This window comes from Aphelocoma coerulescens, chromosome 12, assembly GCF_041296385.1.
Source record: "Aphelocoma coerulescens isolate FSJ_1873_10779 chromosome 12, UR_Acoe_1.0, whole genome shotgun sequence".
Lineage (NCBI taxonomy): Eukaryota > Metazoa > Chordata > Aves > Passeriformes > Corvidae > Aphelocoma > Aphelocoma coerulescens.
In genome coordinates this window covers 7,050,937-7,069,489 of record NC_091026.1, presented here as the reverse complement: position 1 = coordinate 7,069,489, position 18,553 = coordinate 7,050,937, and the positions used below count along the sequence as shown (strand labels likewise).

The 18,553-nt window shown below is 46.1% G+C and overlaps 3 protein-coding genes across 5 annotated transcripts in view; 1 reads left to right on the top strand and 2 right to left on the bottom strand.

Moving 5' to 3' along the window:
* The window catches only part of FANCD2 (FA complementation group D2), a 36,536-nt gene extending 35,618 nt beyond the window's left edge, over positions 1 to 918 (bottom strand). The window contains exon 1 of the mRNA XM_069028376.1: positions 838 to 918. The gene's annotated coding sequence lies outside the window, so the exon portion shown is untranslated. The remainder of the gene's footprint in view (positions 1 to 837) is intronic.
* Positions 919 to 951: 33 nt separating this feature from the next.
* On the top strand, positions 952 to 6,176 carry EMC3 (ER membrane protein complex subunit 3). Its single transcript, XM_069028374.1, has 8 exons — positions 952 to 1,177; positions 1,260 to 1,317; positions 2,084 to 2,177; positions 2,830 to 2,934; positions 3,623 to 3,704; positions 3,856 to 3,935; positions 4,533 to 4,615; positions 5,929 to 6,176. The coding sequence occupies exons 1-8, from the start codon at positions 1,023 to 1,025 to the stop codon at positions 6,055 to 6,057; spliced, it is 786 nt and encodes a 261-aa protein (XP_068884475.1). The 5' UTR covers positions 952 to 1,022; the 3' UTR covers positions 6,058 to 6,176.
* A 3,203-nt stretch (positions 6,177 to 9,379) lies between these two features.
* Positions 9,380 to 18,553, bottom strand: part of USP4 (ubiquitin specific peptidase 4) — a 31,770-nt gene continuing 22,596 nt past the window's right edge. For 2 of the 3 annotated variants that reach the window (XM_069028214.1, XM_069028215.1), the window contains 9 exons: positions 14,720 to 14,911; positions 14,090 to 14,178; positions 13,003 to 13,218; positions 12,857 to 12,927; positions 12,411 to 12,526; positions 11,762 to 11,911; positions 10,993 to 11,096; positions 9,841 to 9,929; positions 9,380 to 9,719 (listed from right to left, as the gene is read on the bottom strand). In XM_069028214.1, the coding sequence (XP_068884315.1) occupies positions 9,618 to 9,719; positions 9,841 to 9,929; positions 10,993 to 11,096; positions 11,762 to 11,911; positions 12,411 to 12,526; positions 12,857 to 12,927; positions 13,003 to 13,218; positions 14,090 to 14,178; positions 14,720 to 14,911 (1,129 nt within the window). In that variant the 3' untranslated portion in view covers positions 9,380 to 9,617. Of the gene's footprint in view, positions 9,720 to 9,840; positions 9,930 to 10,992; positions 11,097 to 11,761; positions 11,912 to 12,410; positions 12,527 to 12,856; positions 12,928 to 13,002; positions 13,219 to 14,089; positions 14,179 to 14,719; positions 14,912 to 18,166; positions 18,286 to 18,553 lie in introns of those variants that run through there. The other variant, XM_069028216.1, reaches the window with a different exon arrangement.

Sequence of the window (18,553 nt, the reverse complement as noted above, 5' to 3'; positions counted from 1 at the left end):
TGTTCATGAGCCCAACCACATTAACTGACCCTGTTCATGTCCCTAACCAGGCCAATGAGCTATGTCAGCACAAACCTCCATCTAATCCATCCTCTTTTGGGGGGGTGACAACGATTAAAAAGAAAAAAAAAATCTTGACTCACCTTTAAAACTTAAAGGTTATTAAAAAAAGATGTGTGTGCATCTCACACTAAATGTCAACTGCTTGGCAGAGGCTAGTAAAATGAGTTACTTAAATATCAGCATGGAAGTGGAACAGTTAAAAAACAAATGTGCAGTGAGCCTTTCACAGCTGTTTTAGGTGCGTAAGTATTTGAAAGGCGGGTGCCAAGAGGATGGTGCCGGACTCTCTTCAGTGGTGTCCAGTGACAGGATAAGGAGCAGTGGCCAAAACTAAAACACAAGAAGTTTCACCTCAACATGAGAAAAAACTTTAGGTTGTGGATGGCAGAGCACTGAACTGCTGCCCAGGAAAGGCGTGGAGTCCCCGTCTCTGCAGACACTGCAAACCCACCTGGACGCGTTCTTGCGTCACCTGCTCCGGGTGACCCTGCGTTTACAGAGGGGTTGGACTGGGTGATCTCCAGAGCTCCCTTCCAACCCTAACAAGGCTGTGATTCTGTTCTGGGTGCGAGGCGCAGCCTGACAGCCCAGCCAGGCGAGCTGTGCCGCCACCGGAGAGCCCCCTCTCCATCGCACCTACTGCCAAAGGCTGGGCAGCGCCTGAGGCGGCCATTTCACCTCTCCTCAGCTCAGCGCACCTCACCTGAGCTGAGCCGAGCCCACCTCCCGTCCCCTCCGGGCAGGGCAGAGCAGGACACCCCACTGTCCCCTCACCGTCTCTCGCCCCGCGGGTCCCCTCACGCCGCTCCCGCCACTCGCGCTCGAGTTTCCCGCCAGTGGCGCGCGCTGACGCCGTTCCGCCGGCGGCGGAAGGGTCGGTGCCGGCAGCGGAAGCGGAAACGGGGCGTGCGGCGGGGCCCGGGGTCGGCCGGAGCCCGGCCCGAGGCGGCACCGCCGCGATGAGCGAGCCCGAGCTGCTGCTGGACTCCAACATCCGGCTATGGGTGGTGCTGCCCATCGTCTTCATCACCTTCTTCGTGGGCATGATCCGGCACTACGTGTCCATCCTGCTCCAGAGCGACAAGCGCCTCACGCAGGAGCAGGTGTCCGACAGGTCAGGGCCCGCCTCACCCCCGCCCGCCCCTCGCTGCCCCCGGCCCGGCCCGGCCCGCTAATGCCACGTGTCTCTCTTCCAGCCAAGTCCTGATCCGGAGCAGAGTCCTTCGGGAAAATGGAAAATACATTCCAAAGCAGGTACGGAGCTGCGCGGTTGGGGCTTTACAAAGAGGATGACTGGGAAAGCAGCACAAAGCGCGGGGCTCTGTCCGGGCAGTGCCGCGGGACGAGCAGAGCCCACAAGGGCCCGCGGGGTCGGACGCTGCCGGGTCACCCCTGGGCCAGGGCAGTGTCCAGAGTGCAGATTTTAGGAATCTTGGACACAGGTCCGCTGTATATGTCTTTTCCCTGACATTTATGTTGGCTGTCACTGCTCGGTGTTTTAACTGCATGCTGTCATGAGATGTGCCTCCAAACTGTCGTGTTTAATATCTGCCGGCAAGCACACAGGGATGGAATACAAGCCTAGGATAACGAGGTGGGCATAAGATGTCAGCTGAAATGTTTGCTAAACTAAGTCCATCACTCATGTTGGCTGTGTTGGTACCAAGTGTGTATTTTGTGAAATCCAGAGGTCACTTGGGAGAGTGAAAGTGTTCCATGTATCAGAATTGGTGCTCAACCTGCACAAAGAGTTTGCACAAAACACTAGAAGCTCTTTAATTAACATGGATTTTTCTTCAGAGAACTCTTATAATTTGTTTAAAAATTTCAAAAAGCCAGAGATCTGGTACTCTGGATGCAGAGAAACATGAGGAGCTTTAGAACACATGGGCAGTGAGGCAGCTATCCAAGAAAGGTGTGCTGTGAAAGAACTCACAAGATGTCTGAATGTCTGAGCAAGAGCTAATGCTTCTGTCCTTCTACTTCTTACGGTGTTGGCATTGTCTTTTTCTGTTTTCAGTCTTTTCTGTCCCGGAAATATTTTTTTAATAACCCCGAGGATGGATTTTTTAAGAAAACAAAAAGAAAGGTAGTGCCTCCTTCACCAATGACAGGTATGTTAAGGTACCCTAACTGCAGCCAGGTAGAAAAACCTGGCAGTGTCTGCCGAGGGTGGAAGGTGAATCAGCTTTGCAGGGAGCTCAGGCAGTGTGAGGGAGGGGTGGGACTGTTCAGCTGGGTATTGGGGACAGAGGGGGGAGTGAGATCCCTCTCTTGGGTAACAACACATTAGGCCACTTCATGTTGCTCAACTTTGAGCTGCTTGCAGCATCTCAGGAGACCTGACCTCCTCAGGGTAGCCAGGCGTGGGAAGTCCTGCTCTCACTCGTCTCCTTTTGCCAGTGTTTTGCTCCAGCAGGATCTTCTCTAAAGCAATTTAATTTTTAACTAATGTATACAGCAAAATAGGAGTTTGTTGTCCTTCTTCTACCCAGGTCAGCTCACAGAGCGGTCAAGCAAGTTCAGAGATCTGGGGCAAGGGATGGGGTCAGACACAGCACAGAACACAACACCCCTGTAGCAGCAGCCACCAGCACATTGGCTGCTCATCTCATTTTGCAAAGTATTGTCAACAATAGAAAATTATAGATACTGGGATAGGACTGTTGTCTCATGCAGTTTCTTAATTAAATTAGCTGGCATGTAATGACTTGTTTCTCTTTATTGTGATATGCTGCCACTTCACATCCCATCTATGATTTGCAGATCCTACCATGCTGACAGATATGATGAAAGGGAATGTAACCAATGTTCTGCCTATGATCCTCATTGGTGGTTGGATCAACATGACATTTTCAGGATTTGTCACAAGTAAGTGTCTGGAATAAGATGGGTTTGGCTGTGTTTCTGAAGATGACCTTGAAGGTCTGAGCTGCATCAGAGATTTTCTCCTCAACCTGAGAGCAGTCAGTTGGAAGCAGCATAAATTAGGCTTGTGGCACTGCTGCTCTTCACTCCATGAACTGCACAGATTTGGTTGTCTCATTGCAAAGGGGGAGGAGAAATTGTTTTCAAAGTATTGGCCATGGTCTCAAAGAAAATAGCTCAGGAACAACTGTAGTGACAAAACCAGTGTTTTATTAAAACTGCCTAAACTTCAGGTTGATACAGTGGATTTTCCTCTGAACCTGTCCAGGGAGTGGGTTACTGTGTGGAGTATACACATCAAAAATACTTACTTAAATTCGTAGTTCTGGGGTTTTTTTCCTACTGTTTATGTGGTAACTGTTTCTTTATCAAGAGACATTCCCTTTCACAGTCACTGAAGTAATATGTGTGAGAGTTTGGTCATTTGATAAAGTTTCAGAAAGCCTTTTCATATTAAAATGAATACAGAACTGCAGCTTTTTCAAAAATCCAAATTAACTTTTTATTGTGCACGTTGCACTCAGACTACATTAGATGTAATAAAAGAACTACCTGCTCACTTTGCCCTGTGCCTTGCAGTTGTGCAGTGTCACTTTGTGAAGCTGGGCTTTTTTTCTTCTCTATCCTGCAGCAAAGGTCCCGTTTCCTCTGACGCTGCGTTTTAAGCCAATGTTGCAGCAGGGAATTGAGCTGCTCACTTTAGATGCGTCCTGGTAAGCCCCTTTCCTCAGCAAGCAAGGTCCAATTCCCACTTGGAAAATGCTGAATGTGTTAATAACCCTTGGATGGTCTGTGTGTGCTGCTGGAATGAGGTCATGTGCCAGCTTTGAACTGACAACAACCGTGCTTGTTCTGATTTGTCAGGGTGAGCTCTGCTTCCTGGTACTTCTTGAATGTGTTTGGACTCAGAAGCATTTATACTCTCATCCTGGGCCAAGATAATGGTGAGGCACTTGTCATTTCTGGGAACTGGCTTCTCCTTCCAAGGGATGTCATCTGAGGGAGGCTGGGGAAAAGATTTCTATGTTTCCAGCCAAAAAGCTCTTGAATGCCTTTCTCCTTTCGGTGAGATTATTTACTCTCCCTGGGCTAGGTTTGACATCACCTGCACCAAGTACCCAAATCTCCTGCACCAGACACTGGCTCATAAACTTCCATGGTTGTTAGCCCAGGCTTTCTTTCCCATCAGATCAGCGTGCAAAACTTTTGTGCTCAGGCTTGTTTTATTTCTATTCTCTGTATTATTTATTTAAGGAAAACTGTAAAGATTTCTCAATGTTAGATGTGGGGCCGGACAGATGTGCACTGGGAATGTAGAAAACTATTTTCCTCAACTTTTCTGCATATTTTATGTAAATCTGGCTAAGATGTAGCAGGTGGGAGCAAGATGTCTTGTCAGGACTCCTTCTGGCACAGCAGTATTGCATTCTGAGTGTTGCTGCAATGTTCTCATCTATAGATAAAAACCTTCCCAGTGGCACCATGCTCCAGGGAATGCTGTTCAGTAACACACAAATCAACCTCTCATTTCTCATTTCTAGCTGCAGATCAGTCCAGGGTGATGCAAGAACAAATGACAGGGGCAGCAATGGCCATGCCAGCAGATACCAACAAAGCATTTAAGGTACAGTATTCCCACCTGCATTCCTGTTTGTGTGAGCTTGCAGGGTCGTAGGCTGCACGTAACTCATCTTCTCCCTGTGTCGAGTAAGGGAATTGCTCTGGATTCCTGTTCCTAAAATTAGAGCTGACAGCTTATGAAGGCTGTGGGAGTTGCTCTGGGTCTGGCAGAGCCCGAATACCCTGCAGTAAACCTGACAGATCAGTCATTCCCAGTACAAAAGCTGAATTTATGTCCCATCCTCTGCTTTTGCTGAGGAAGGGGGGGTTTTTTTACCTTGAGGTATAGTTCCAAAGCAGAAGCTGGCTCTGCAAAAGTTGTTAATAGTGCAGCTGAGCATGAGTCCAGCAGGCACCTGATGGAACTTGGGTAAGAAAATCAAGTAAGCAAGTCAGTTCAGTGGAAAATCCACAGGATTTGACTGTCTTGAAGTTCTCCTAAAGCACTTTCCATAGGCACTTGCTTGGTAGCCTGCCTCTGCCTTTCACAGCCCAGGTTTATGCACAAAGGACAGAGCTGGTTTCTGTTTTTAGGTACTGCAGAAGAGGTTTAGGCACACATAACCTGCTGTCTGGGAAGGTGGGATGATCTGCTCCTGCAATTTGTTTTCAGTAATCTTCCTGGTTAAAAAATCCCACACCCCCCAGGCAGAGGCTCAGCCAGAGAAGAGCATGGCTGCAGCTGGCAGCAGTGCTGGAGCAGTGGGTGTTGTGTCACAGTCAGCACTGAGGTGCAATTCCAGCCAGTACTGACTCCCACCTGCTCTTGGCTCTCCACAGCACTTCTGCCATTCAGCCTTGCAGGGACCTAAACCCACAGCATGCTCCAGCAGAAACAAAAGGGGAAAAGCCAATATTGCAGAAATGTTCTGGCCAAGAAATACAAATCTCTGCTGGGCATCATGGGACATGGTTTTTTGCAGGCTTTGTGCACAAGTCTGTGATCAGGTGCAAAATTTTTGGCTTTTTACCTGTTGTTATCAAGTAACTGTGAACTAAAGAATTAACTCACTGCAAAGCACTTTACCCACCAGAACAGAACTGGCTGTTACAGAAGCAGTGGACTGTTCCAGAAGGGTAAAGGGTTGGCAGAAAGTAGATAATGTAGTTTTTCTGATTTCTATGATGCAATTTGTATTGACCAACTAACATCTAATTAAGCATAAATCACTGATTTCAGAGAGTTGACAGGATTGCCAGGTTTTTCATAGAAATTGGTTTGTAGCAGTTGTTAAAGAAAGCACTGCTTTGTGTAGTTCTTGTCTAACTAATCCTGTGTTGCTTTTCCTTCTCTATTTCTGTTCACTGCCAATGCAGACGGAATGGGAAGCCTTAGAACTGACAGATCATCAGTGGGCCTTAGAAGATGTAGAAGAAGAGCTCATGGCAAAAGACCTCCATTTTGAAGGCATGTTTAAGGAAGAACTTCAGACCTCCATCTTCTGAATTTGAGAGTATGCTTTTGTCTCTTCTTGTAAAAGTTATTTGAAAAGAAATCTGTTATCTAAAACTATATAATGTATTTTAGCAAGGCTGAGAATAAAAGAAAACCATCATGTTCAGAACTGCAGTGCCCTCACTTTGATTTGACCCCAAGGATACACTCACACTATTTCCCCAGTAATTTATTCCTTCCCAAGTCCATTTGTAAGCACCTGAGTGCCCACACAGCCCCTCCCTGCCTGCCACATGCACAGCAGGGTGTTGCCAAAGGGTGCCTGGCTGTTATTTACTGGGCCAGGTGGGGATCATGAATGCTTTAAAAGCTGCCCACCTTGGACTGTAGAGAACAGGGAGCTACTGTTCCTGGCTTGTCCTTCTGCAGAAGCTCCTCAGACCTCTTCCCCAGGGAGAACAGTCCCAATATGGAAAAACACTTCGTAAAAAAAAGCTCTTCCATTCTCTGGGGCTGTTATTTTCTTCCCCCCATTCTTTATTCTTTACCAATTTTTCTCGGGGTAAAACAGCACATCCCTCTTCAAAGCAGGAGCTGAGCCAGTACTGTAACACTGATTTTCTGTTCTCACTAAATCATCTTCCCAGTGATCAGGGAAGCTGCCCCTTTGCTTTCCCTTCTTCCCACGATGGGTTTCACAGCTGCTGTTCTACATTAAAGCTCATTAACCCTCAGGAGCTCCAGCTGAGATCAAGCTCCTCTGCTCTTACACTGTAATTGTGACATGAAGACTTCAAACCTTCTCACAAGGGCTTCACAGCCCACCTTGGCCTGCAAGACTGGGACAATCCCACACACAAGCCCACTGCACTGCCTCAGCTTTTTCCAGCCTGCTCTCACAAATGTGTTCAGGTTGCCTTGAGGAGGAAATTACAGAGACTGCAGGACAACTACCTCAGTGGTACAGGCAGCCCTGATACCCCTGGAGAAAATGGACAGAAGGAAGACCAGGACCTCTCAGGGATCTGCAGAGGAAGAGGAAGGATGAAACCATAGCTGAGGCTGCCCAGTGCCACAAAAAAGGAGAGCTTTGCTAGAGCACAGGTACCAGCAACCCAGCAGTGCAGGGAGAAAAAGCAACCCTGGAGCAAACTGAAGCCTCAGCTGTGCAGAGCTGTGCCCTCAACAGCTGATCTTCTCCCAGATGAGCACTGGCTCTGCAGGACTTGCCCTCCCCCAGCCCAAATTACCCCTAGAGCACCAGGCATCCCCACAACCAGCAGTCTTAGGCCACATAATGAAAGCTGAAAATACAACAGAACCCAGTTTCAGTGCAAACCACTCTTTAATTTTCCTCTTTGTACAACAGAGCCAGCCACTTACAAAGTGCTAGTCTAAAAAACAGTCTGGTATTACAGCACACACACACCAGCCAAAGCCCAGCAGCTCAGAGGCAGAGAAAGCAGAGCTGGGCCACTTGTTCTGCAGTACAACAGAGTCTGTTCAGCATCTGAGATTGAGCCCCACGGATGCATTTCTCAGTGTCAGCACAGGTAGGGAGACGAGGAGGAGAACAAAGGCTATTTCATTTTCGTTTTAAAAAGGTCTTTTGCTGTCCTCCCTTTCCTCTATTCCCCATTTTGGAATGCCCACATGACTTACTTTCAGGGTAAAACAAACAAAAAAATGCTGATTAGAGTAATTTCAGTGCAGTGCTACAGCTTAAAAAATTGCCTTTTGCATGCTCCCCTCAGTAATAAGGAAAAAAAATTGCAATATTAAGAGTTGCAAAAATAAAAATAAAAAATGAAACAGCAGAAGCAACTAAGCAATTGTGATCTCAAAATTCAAATTTTAATGCTTTGAAAGCAAAATTCCACAAAGGAGAATCACATCAGTAGCATGCTGGCTAGAGACAATGCCCCCTCCTCCTCTCCATCACTTCCCAGTGCCCTGGCAAAGGGCTTCCTGGTGCTGCCCTCCCACGATGCAGGGACAGGCACACTGCAATGTCCTACAGGGCCTGTTGCCAGGAGCTGCAGAAAGGTGGGGCTCAGCTGGCAAGTTTGGAGTTAAATGGATGAGCACTGCTGACCACCAGAAGAGGTGGTGATGGTCAGCACTGAAGCCACAGTGGCTGCAAGCACATATTCCAGAGGGAACAAAAAGCAGATGATAGCCAGTCTCAACCTTTTATTCTGCCAACACACTTGGATCCAGGAAGCAAAAACCCTCCCGGTTTGGTTCACTACCTTGAGCTAGATCTTTCCCTAAAAAATACAGGCTAAGGGTCTGGAATTTTTTCCCATTTTTCACATGGAAGACCAGCTCTCCAGTGAGACTCACAGGAGTCTCTTTTCAAGAAGAAAGCTGGACTCGAGTCCTAAAAGCAACACAGACAGTAAAGGAGGACAGAGGGAAGAGCATTTGCCAGTTGTGCCAAAAGGATGGAGCAGAACCATTGAATAGCAGAGGCAAACAGGACCTGGGACAGAACTATCACACCTGCAGCCCCCAGAAGGTGATCAGGTGAAAATATAGAAGGCAGCACTCAAGGATGGAAGAGGGCTGAAAGAGCAGTCCAAAAAAACCAAAGTTGCAAGAGAAAAAGCTGAAAGCTCACACAATCCATTGCATTGAGCTGTCACCCTTACAGGAGACAGCTCTGGGGACACAGTGCTGAGCTTGGCTGGAGACATAAATGAGCAAAAAAAGGATAAAAATTTTGTCACTGCACAAACCATAGGAGAAATGCTGGCAGCAGAAAAGTGCTTACAGAGCAGCCTGGAAGTGAGGGGTGTAGGAGATGGAAAGGACAAGAAATCATCAGTGTTATGGATGTTATTTTCTCTGCAGAAGAACAGGAGCCAGAGAAGCTGTATCCTGCATCTCCATGGGGATCAGCCTGCACATATGCCACACCATAGGTAGGTATGATTCACTTCTGGCCAAGATTCCTGCATCACTGGATTCAGTGTTCACATCAAAAATGCTGAGTCAAAACTGCCCAGGAGAGCCTCAAACATTATCAGTGGAAGGATGCAAGCAAGAGAAACTTGTTGTTTTGCCAGGGGGACCAAGGTACAGTGGCAGAGACTGCAACAGACCAGATGTACAAAGATTTGAACTGAGCTCCAGAAAGGGTGCAGGAGGCCTCCCTGACACAGGCAGGGCCCAACAGCAACACCAGAAGAGTTGGCAGGAAGCCCCAATGCCGATTCACAGAATCGTACCCACCATTCTCCTCCATGGGCCCCTGCAAGGCTCAGCTGTGCCCGGCCTCCAGCTCAGGCTGTCCTCTCCCAACCACAGCTACAACCCTCAGCCCAAGAACCACAGCCCCGACCCCTGCCTCTAGCCACACAGCTCAGCCAGATTTTAAAAAGAACTTTATTGAAGCTCCAATATATATTATTTTTGGCCTCTAAATATCCAAGTGTCAGCACCTAGTCCTGGCTCTTCAGTGCTATTCTGCAACCCCCAGCACTGAATCTTTCAGTGCTTGATTTTCTGCTTGACCCCTACAGAAGGAAGAAAAATTTTCAGGCGCCTCAGGCATTGCTTTACAAGAGCAACTACTACCATGGTGGCCAAGTGCTGGAGGTGGTGCTTAGTTGGTGTCCATGCCATCACACTCTTCTTGGGGAGCAGAGGGGGCAGAATGTTCCTCGCTGTTTCGGCGCTGATAGAACAGCACATATGCAGCCTTTGTCTACCGAGCAAAAAGAAAACCCATCTGAAACCATCCACACATCTTGGCTGGAATGTCATGCCCAAAGCAGGGAACCACACTTTCAGCATAGACCTGGAACAGCCTCAAGCCAAATACTCACCACTATTTGGTCTTCTGAAGCCACTGAGACGCTGCTGTCATCAAAGTAGTACCACTTGTCGTTCACCTTGTTCTTTGCATAAGCAGTGTCTGTCGGGGGAGAAACTGCAGCTCAGCATTCTGGGGAAGGCCAGCAGGGAATGCACACCTGGGACACTCAGGATTCCAACCACGTGTACAGGGAAGGCCAGGGGCCAGCTTTGGCATTACCTACCCCAAGCCTAGTTAACCAGCATGAACATCTACAACGTGCCCGCTGGCCCAGCTAGTCTAGGACCAGGTTCCATATACCAGGCTTATCCCTAACAGCTGAGACACATGGAAAAGAAACTTAGGGAAAAACAGTAGTAGGCTTTGTTCACTGCCCTTGAGTCAGAGCTTTCCCAAACACACACAGTTTAAGACTCTGCGTTTTCACTTGAAAGAGAAGTTTTCTGCTGCTGAGGGAATCTGATCTAGCACTTGCAAGAGTTCTCATTCAAGAAGGAAGTTACAAGTCCCTCAACATCTGTTCAAGCCAAGACTTCTATGACTGTGATCTCCAACCTCAGAACATGTGCCCTTAAGCTCCCTTCAGGAGTTCATCATCCTGTCCTGGTAAATTGCTTCTGGGTGGTTTTACAAGTGTCACCTACAGCATGGCTCTGCACGGACACCTGATACAGCGAACTCACCTACAGACACTTTTCATCTATGCTGCAGCAAAACCAGTGACAGAAAACACAGACTCATCATGCATCAAACTTGAATGTAAGTGGGTTTTTCTCCTGATGAAATGATATTTTCCCTATGTCAGTCCTTATCAATGCAAAGGTGGAGACATTCTATGGTCAGCCAGTATCTCAATTTTTAGTTCAGCATTGAAAAATCTTGACTCCACTCATAAACTGGGGAACACCATCACAAAAACTAATGACAGCTAAACCAGGGTCCCACAGGCATCAGTCAGACCTCAGGCCAAAGTGCTGCTACCTATCTGCCCTCCATATCCCAACAGGATCCCAATATGATACTCGCCTGCACACAGAACACAGGTAAGTTTTGGACTAGATACCTTTGGTGAGGGCTATTGCAGGTGTCCCAATGCAGAGCCCTCCCACGACCCCTCTGCCACGTGTCCTTGCACACAAAGGACACAGCAGCAGTTACTCACAGTGGCCCACTCCCATGGCTCCATAGTGATTGGAAACTGCGATGAGGTCATACACGTATGAGCCTGCTCTTGGGTCGCAGACAAACTCGGACATGTTCAAACCCCTGGAAGGGAACACAAACCTATCAGTACACCCATAACCATCACTTTTTAGGAACTGAAGCATGGCACCAGTGCTGCTCTGCTGCTCAGGGGCCAGGTATTGTTAGTGTGAAGACCAGACTTGTTACCCCTCCCACACAGGGCAGGTCCTGACAAACACACCAAGCACTGCCAGAAGGTTTAGAGGGAGGTGTTGAATAAAACACAGTTTGGAGTGTCCCTGTGTAGGCATGAAGAGTGAGATAGGAACAGTAAGGAATATGCTTCATCCCACAGGAGGATGCTGGCAAGCAGAAGCAGAGGGACAAGGCAGGCTTTTGTCTTGTACTGGTGCAATACTCAGCACTACAAGTGCAGCTCTGCCCAAAAAATTTGCTCAAATTGCTACAGAAGTTCTCTTGGTTGAATCACATGGGCTTAGCCAAATTTTAGAAGAAACAGCACCTGCTAGTAACTAATGCTCTTTGAGACGTACAAAACTGAACAGTATTAACAAAAACCACCCCCCAAAATACTAACCCTCTCACACCAGTTGTCCAGTTCAAACCCAGAAAACACCTGTTCCAGTGACAGCTTTAACAGCAAGCCCACCCAACAGAAACATCAGAAGTACCTCTTTCCTGACCAAGTTCTTCAAGTTCTTCCTAACTTGAGGGAAGAATCCTACCTGATGGGGAATTCCACAACAGTGTCAAGTTTATCCCTCCAGTATCTGCTGTAGGAGAAGCGTTTTAAATGTACCACCAAAATCCTGGGCAAAGACCACAAGTCAAACTTCTTCGTGGCCTGTTGATGTTTCTTACAGTTAGGGCAGTACCTGAGGAAGGAGTTATAAGCAAGGAAATTAATGACTGCATTAGAAGAAAAGCTTCTGGCCTTCCATTAAAGATGCCTCACTAGCACAAGTGCAGTCCCTGCCTTACAGAAGGCACACTGCCTGTGGAATATGCAGGTGAGCACACTGCCTCAGGGAATTCCAAACTCCAATTTGCTTTCACTTTATAGGCAAAATGTCCTATGGCAAGTATGTTAACTGCACGTTGTACAAAAATTAACTTTTAAAAATAGCTTGATCATTGGAAGCTACATTCCCACTCACACTTTCTTCCTTAAATACAGGCAGGAAGCAAATACTTTTTATTAACCCATGTCCACAGCCTATTGAGTCAATGCCTTAATACAGATCTGATAGACTTCTCAAAGATGAGGACAAAAGGACAGACCTGGGAAAGTGTAAGAATCCCATTACAAATCATGGAAATTCAAACACTTATGGCATTTTATGGTAGATAAGGTAGGCAGGCAGAGGTTCTTACCACGGGTCATGTTCACCAAGTGTTTCCATAGTAGTGAAGAGCTCTATGCAATCTCTGAGGGCTACTACAGCCTTCTTCTTCTGTGGTTGTAGCATGCTTCCATGTTTTTCAAATGCCTAGTGAAAGAGATGGATGCTTTATTCAATTCCATGTACTCTCTAATCCCTGACATCGAGAAATTACATGCTCACTTTCCCCACACTGCCTATTTCTGCACCTCCTTCCCCCGCCAGACAATCCTCTCCAGCTTCCAGCCACTCCTTTCTTGTGCTAAATAGTCCATAAGAGAAAATACACGTCCTCACTTGGGTTTAGAGATTTATCATGAGAGTAAAAACAGCTTATTCTGTTACAAAAGATGACCCAGCAGAACACTGTTTATTGTCACCTTTTAAATATCATGCAAGTTTAAACATAGATTACTTATGACAAGACCATACTACAACCTGTGCCTCCTGTTCATCATAAAGCAACCTCCGTGTCTCAGAATCCCAGTCAATAGCAACTGCAGCAAAAGCTACAAGAAAGAAGAAACATTTATTGCACAGGTGTGAAAAGAAGGAAGAAAAAAAACCAGCAAGAAAATAATTACCATTCAGTTTTAAGATTTTTCCTTCAACAATGGAATTTATCTCCGAGGTCCCAGAGGAATTCACAAGGCTAAAAGTGAAATGCTGTTTCTTGCAAGGCTGCAGGTCTCTTGCTGACTCCACTTGCATACAACCCTCAGAATGGCAGGGATCAGCTTCTGTCAGCTTTTCCTTGCCTTCCTCTCCACCATCCTGATGCTCCATCTCTTCAATGTCACCTGGAAAAAAATTTCCAACAAGGACAATATTACAGGGTTTCAGTGAAAGTTTGGCCTGACACCTCCCATGGACAGCTGTTTGCATCAGCCTGTACAACACACACCAGTTACGTGGAAAGCAATGAAAAGGCACACAGAAAAAGAAACCTCTGCTTGTTAACCACTCCATCTGAAGCTGTATTTTTCCCTTTAGCAGATGCCAGTTTAGGAGAGCGCTCAGTTTGCAGTAGGTTAACAATGACACCTTCTGACAGCACACCCTAAGAAGCATCCCCAAGAGAGAATTAGCAAGGTTGCAGCTGGGTGCCTTCACAGAAAGGAACATGTAAGTTGCCAGAAAAGTTACTTCCATTCTTAGGGGAAAATGGGCAGGTTTTTTCTCCCATTTAACTTATTCCACCTATTACCCTCAGGGCCACACAAGTGAAGCATTTCAAACAGGAAAGGGAAACATGCACTTGCCATCAGCATTAAAAGCTTCCTAGTGAGCATCTAGCCTAGGAATGAGACTGTGATTCTATGTCCTCCAACAGAAAAATTTCTCCACCATCTGTCTTTGTGACCTAACAGGCCAGTTTTCATCACCAAAGGGCATATCAGGAAGGGCTGCCTCTGAACACCTTGAGTGAGCAAGGACTTCCCTAACACTGGTCAGGATGAATGCACATCCACACTTTGTTCTCCAGCTGCTGCTATGCACATCTGATCTCCCTAGGAAGGAACTGGTCTACAAGATTCTCCCTGTACCATGCAGATGCCCAGCACAACAGCGTGGTTAAATCACGAGCGAGAAACAACCTGCTAGAGCTAAAGCCAAATACACACAGCACAAACCAAATGCTGTTAGAAAGCTTAAAGTGAAGGGCTTTACCTTCAACCACACCATTGGAGCCATTGCAGGTTCCTCTGTCTGGGCAGGGTGAGGAGTATTCTTCTGCCAGAGGGAGTTTCACATAGCGGCTGAAGAGAAGGGACACATTTAACACACAACCATACTGCAGCTGTTCATCAGAACAGCAGCACCCCCCTCTATCATCAGCTCTTGCTGCCCAATCCCCTCCAACAAACAAGAACCCACCCTGTACAGCACCACTTACATTTACATGACAGCACCAAGAGCCTTCAGAATGAGTCAAACAATAATTCCCTGAGTCTCTGCTCTCACTGCTTATTCCATGTTTCACTGGCTGTATATTGAAAAGGCTAAAGTAAGTCATGGTGGCCCCATCTGTAAGCTCTGAAAACAAGCCCCGAGTTCTGCTCCTGACTCCTTCTGCAAGGCTGAGCCAGCAATATCTGTTACAAAGCCCAAAAAACCAGGACCTTGAAATGTCCCTGGGGCCTCCAGACACTAATGCAACGCAAATCCTGGTTTATACATCCCACACAAATCAAGGAGAATTCTCCCTGTTAACAAGGATTCAGTAATCCTATTACAATGTAATTGAATAAGCAACCTCTAGAGCTTGGCATAGGATTCAAAGGTACAGCCATGACTTACCTGATCTGCTCCAAAACCACGCTGTACAGGTGATCCACAGTGAGCCTGTGTTTCGGCACAGATATTAACAGTGGCTGCCCAAAGAGCACAGTCCCTGAAGTATTGCTGGATTGCCTCATTGTCTTTTCCCGAAAGTAAATGGAGAGAGTAACATACTCTGAGCCATCCTCACTTGGCTTGCAAACTTCATACCTGTTTGAAAGACAGGTATTTCAGTGGGTTATTTCCACTGCCAAGAAGCACAGCACAGGTAGGACCAATGTGAAGTCAGTCCAGCAAGTCTCTCCAACAGTACCAGATGGTTGTACTGTCCTCACGCTACAGAGCAGTTTCCTGAACACTCCCCATGGCTCACAGTGGCACAGGACATCCACCTGCAACCAACTTGACTGCCACCTTCCCGCTGTCTTTACTCCTAATTCAAACCCCTATTACCAATCACCTCCCAAGACATTACCCTGACAACTACACAGTGCTTCGACCAGTGAAAAATACTAAATGTACTTTGAAATCCCTCTGACAGTGTTTGTTCCCCTTGGAGAAAGAAATCCTCTTGATACCTTGGGTCTTGCATTCTCCTGGCCTCTCAAACAGCTTTATGGCCTGAACTCACATCACTGAGCAGCTAATGTTTCATAAAACCAAGAGTCTGGAAACATCTGCTTCACAGAAAAATTCAAGGACAGTAAACAAACAAGAAAAATTCTGGAAGACAACAAACAGCCTGAGAGAACAGTGAGGAGACTGTGACACAGCTTGTGCCCTAGGTGAAACAGCAAATGAGGTATTTGCAGCTGTCAGAGGCAAAAGAAACCACAGGATCCAACACTATCACACTGTTTGCTTCAGGCCTACTCATTACAAAAGATTCATTTTCAGGAATGCCAAGTCACACTGCTCTTTAATTTGGTGAGTCACCTGCCCCCCATTTATCTTAAAACTGAAAGAGAAAGACTTCATGAAAGATGTCACTTCACATAATGACCAAGACCACAATCGCATATCTGAATGCACCAAACTCCTAACAATTCTCTGACATTAAACAAGCCACTTCCCTTGTCTTAAGAGCTGAGAAACATTTTTTATTCCTGTGTTCAGAGCAGAGAGGAGAACAAATTTCAGAGCTGCCATTCTACTTCATCCTACTAAAACAAAAAAGGATCCCAGCTTGGGGCTTGCACTGAGTCAGTAGAGTACATGAAGGAAAAAATCCTTCCAGAGAGTCCCAGCCCACCAAGAACACAAGAGCACAGAGTCAGCATAAGAGAGTCCAACACCAGCAGCTGTTGAGGTTTTCTAAGTTGTCAATGCTACTCAGCTGGACACCAGCACTGCATACAGTTCACACCTCCTAAAGTTTCCTGAGAAACAACACAACAAAGATGGAATTATTTCACTTAGTACTGTTTAAACCACAAAAGGCCATACTCAGTCCTGGAATATATCTGTGATTAACTCCAGGTCCTATGAGACCCTTAAATTGGACTCCTATAACACAGATCAGTGCATGACACTCCTGTGACTCCTCTTACACCACCTACACTGTGCTCTGCAAGCAGCAATTAATGAAGCCCCATTTACACTCCACCCTCATGCACCTGAATGAAGCCCAGCCCATGACTCTTCCCACAGGCAGGGGTCATCCATCACAAACAACCAGCATGCAGCCCTGTAACACTGCAGAGAGCATCTCACACACTTCTCACCACAACACATCTGGTTACTCAAGTGCCCCTCTACCCACCCCACCTCAGAACACCTTTTACATACTTGTACTAAAAGTAGATGTATCAGGATCAAGAACTATCACCTTTATGATCAGGAGATCATATGATCATAGCAACAGCTATCCCTTGAAAAAAAGAACCAAACCCAAAGTATTTTATGTACAGTGTAAGGAAGGGTATAGAGCTGATACTGGGAATTGCTGGACGATACCCCGTAATTCTGTATATTACAGCTTAATTGAAGTAATAGAACATGAAGATGATGCTACTCCAGACTACATAACACAGTTTTAGAAGTCAGAAACAGTAGTTCAGCTGCTGCCACACTGCTAGATACTGGCTGATTGCCTTTATAACTCATGACAACTCAGGAAAGTGTCTGAAAACTGCTAAGCAATAGGGTAGGAGTTGACCAGTCCTTATCAACATTATGAAGGTTCAGGTCTGTAGTTTCAATTCAGAAAGGAGGCAGTGAGCAACAAGGTAACTTTTGTTCCACTGCACAATAAAGTTAAGCACAGAAGGATGGAAAGCTATGAAGGACCACAGCTACACTGAAGGACACTGAAAGGAAAAAATACTCTGAGCTAAACACCAGGCTAATACATCAGTTGTATGTTACTGAAACATTCCTTCACAGGTGTGGGGATCTGTGATATTAACTCCTGCTGCAAAACACTATGTGGATCACAATTCAATCTCCAGCAACAACTGAGAAGTCTATTTTGAAAGAGAATGGAGGAGGGCAGGAAAAAATGCCACTGCAGAAGCTGCCTAACAGATCTGCCTGAAAGGGGTTACTACTGCACATCAACCCAGAGATGCTGCTGAGATACCACACCAGGGTCAGAAGCAGACAATGAGAATAAACACAGGATTGGAAGAAACCTGGGAGAAATTGCTGCACACATTCGGATCTCTTCTAGGAAGCTGTTTCCTTTCTTTCTGAATACCAGAACACACTCAAAAAAGTAAACTAAGAGGCAAGAGACTGCAAATGCAACTTTCTTAGATAATGGATAGCTTGCCCTGTAGAACCTGGTCAAAGGATTTTGCCAGTCTTGAAGAGGAACAAGATTAAAAACAATGCGGGAATTCACACAGGAAGTTTATACAAGGCTTACATAAATACAAGTTCATTTTGGAAAGGATGCAAACCTTCATTTCAAACAAGAAAACCCCAATTTTAGCAAGTGTGAACAAACTTCACAGATCAGTCTGCTGTAAGATCTCGCACATCTCAAATGTTTTGTATAAAACTACTGGACCTGCTGGTCTGCTGACCTCATTAACTCAGTTCAATAATTGCTGTAGCATCAGTCACATTAACACACCTAACATCTCTGCAGCCAGTGAGTGATGTTTTTTCACGACCATGAACTCATCTAAATGTAATACACAGCATGTTGTAAGAGAAGGCAGAAAACATGGCATGTATGGCAAACTGAATAGATCCTATTCAAATATGCACATTTTTATAGGTTAAAGGTGACCTGCAAATCAATTTGTGAAACTTTTATCAACTTAAAATGTACATGTTTACATATTACATGTTATGTAATATGCCCCATTAGCCAGGCTAAGAGAACAGGGGTATCTAGTTTATCCATCAGAATATTTTTCTTCTTAGTTCCTAAGAACTAAGAAGAAATACTAAGAGCAATACCCTTGAAATGGGCTGTGGAGTTTGTTTTCATGTGGTACTTACCTGAGCCCTTGTAGGCCAGCTCCAAGCTCCAGCAGGATCCCTGGTGATGGGATATCACCAGCATGGTGCATGTGTGGGGGTTACATTGGAGGGGGAGCCCGAGATCCTAGTGGGGCTGGGCTTCCCAGAACCTGAGGAAAAGAAATAGCAAGTGTTTGGGTTGTGTGCTGAATGCTGTGCTCTGCTTAGCCTGGGTAATGAGAGCATTCAGCACAAACACTGAACTACTGTCATCAAATTGATTTGCAGACCACCTTTACAGGAGTGATTTCTGATCATTTGCCACAGACCTCCCTGTCCTTCCACAGAACAACATGCTTGGAGAGAATCATTTCCAACACTGTGAGAAGTGGCATACTCCCACCATTCTCTGGCTGTATTGCCCCTGCATGCCAGGTC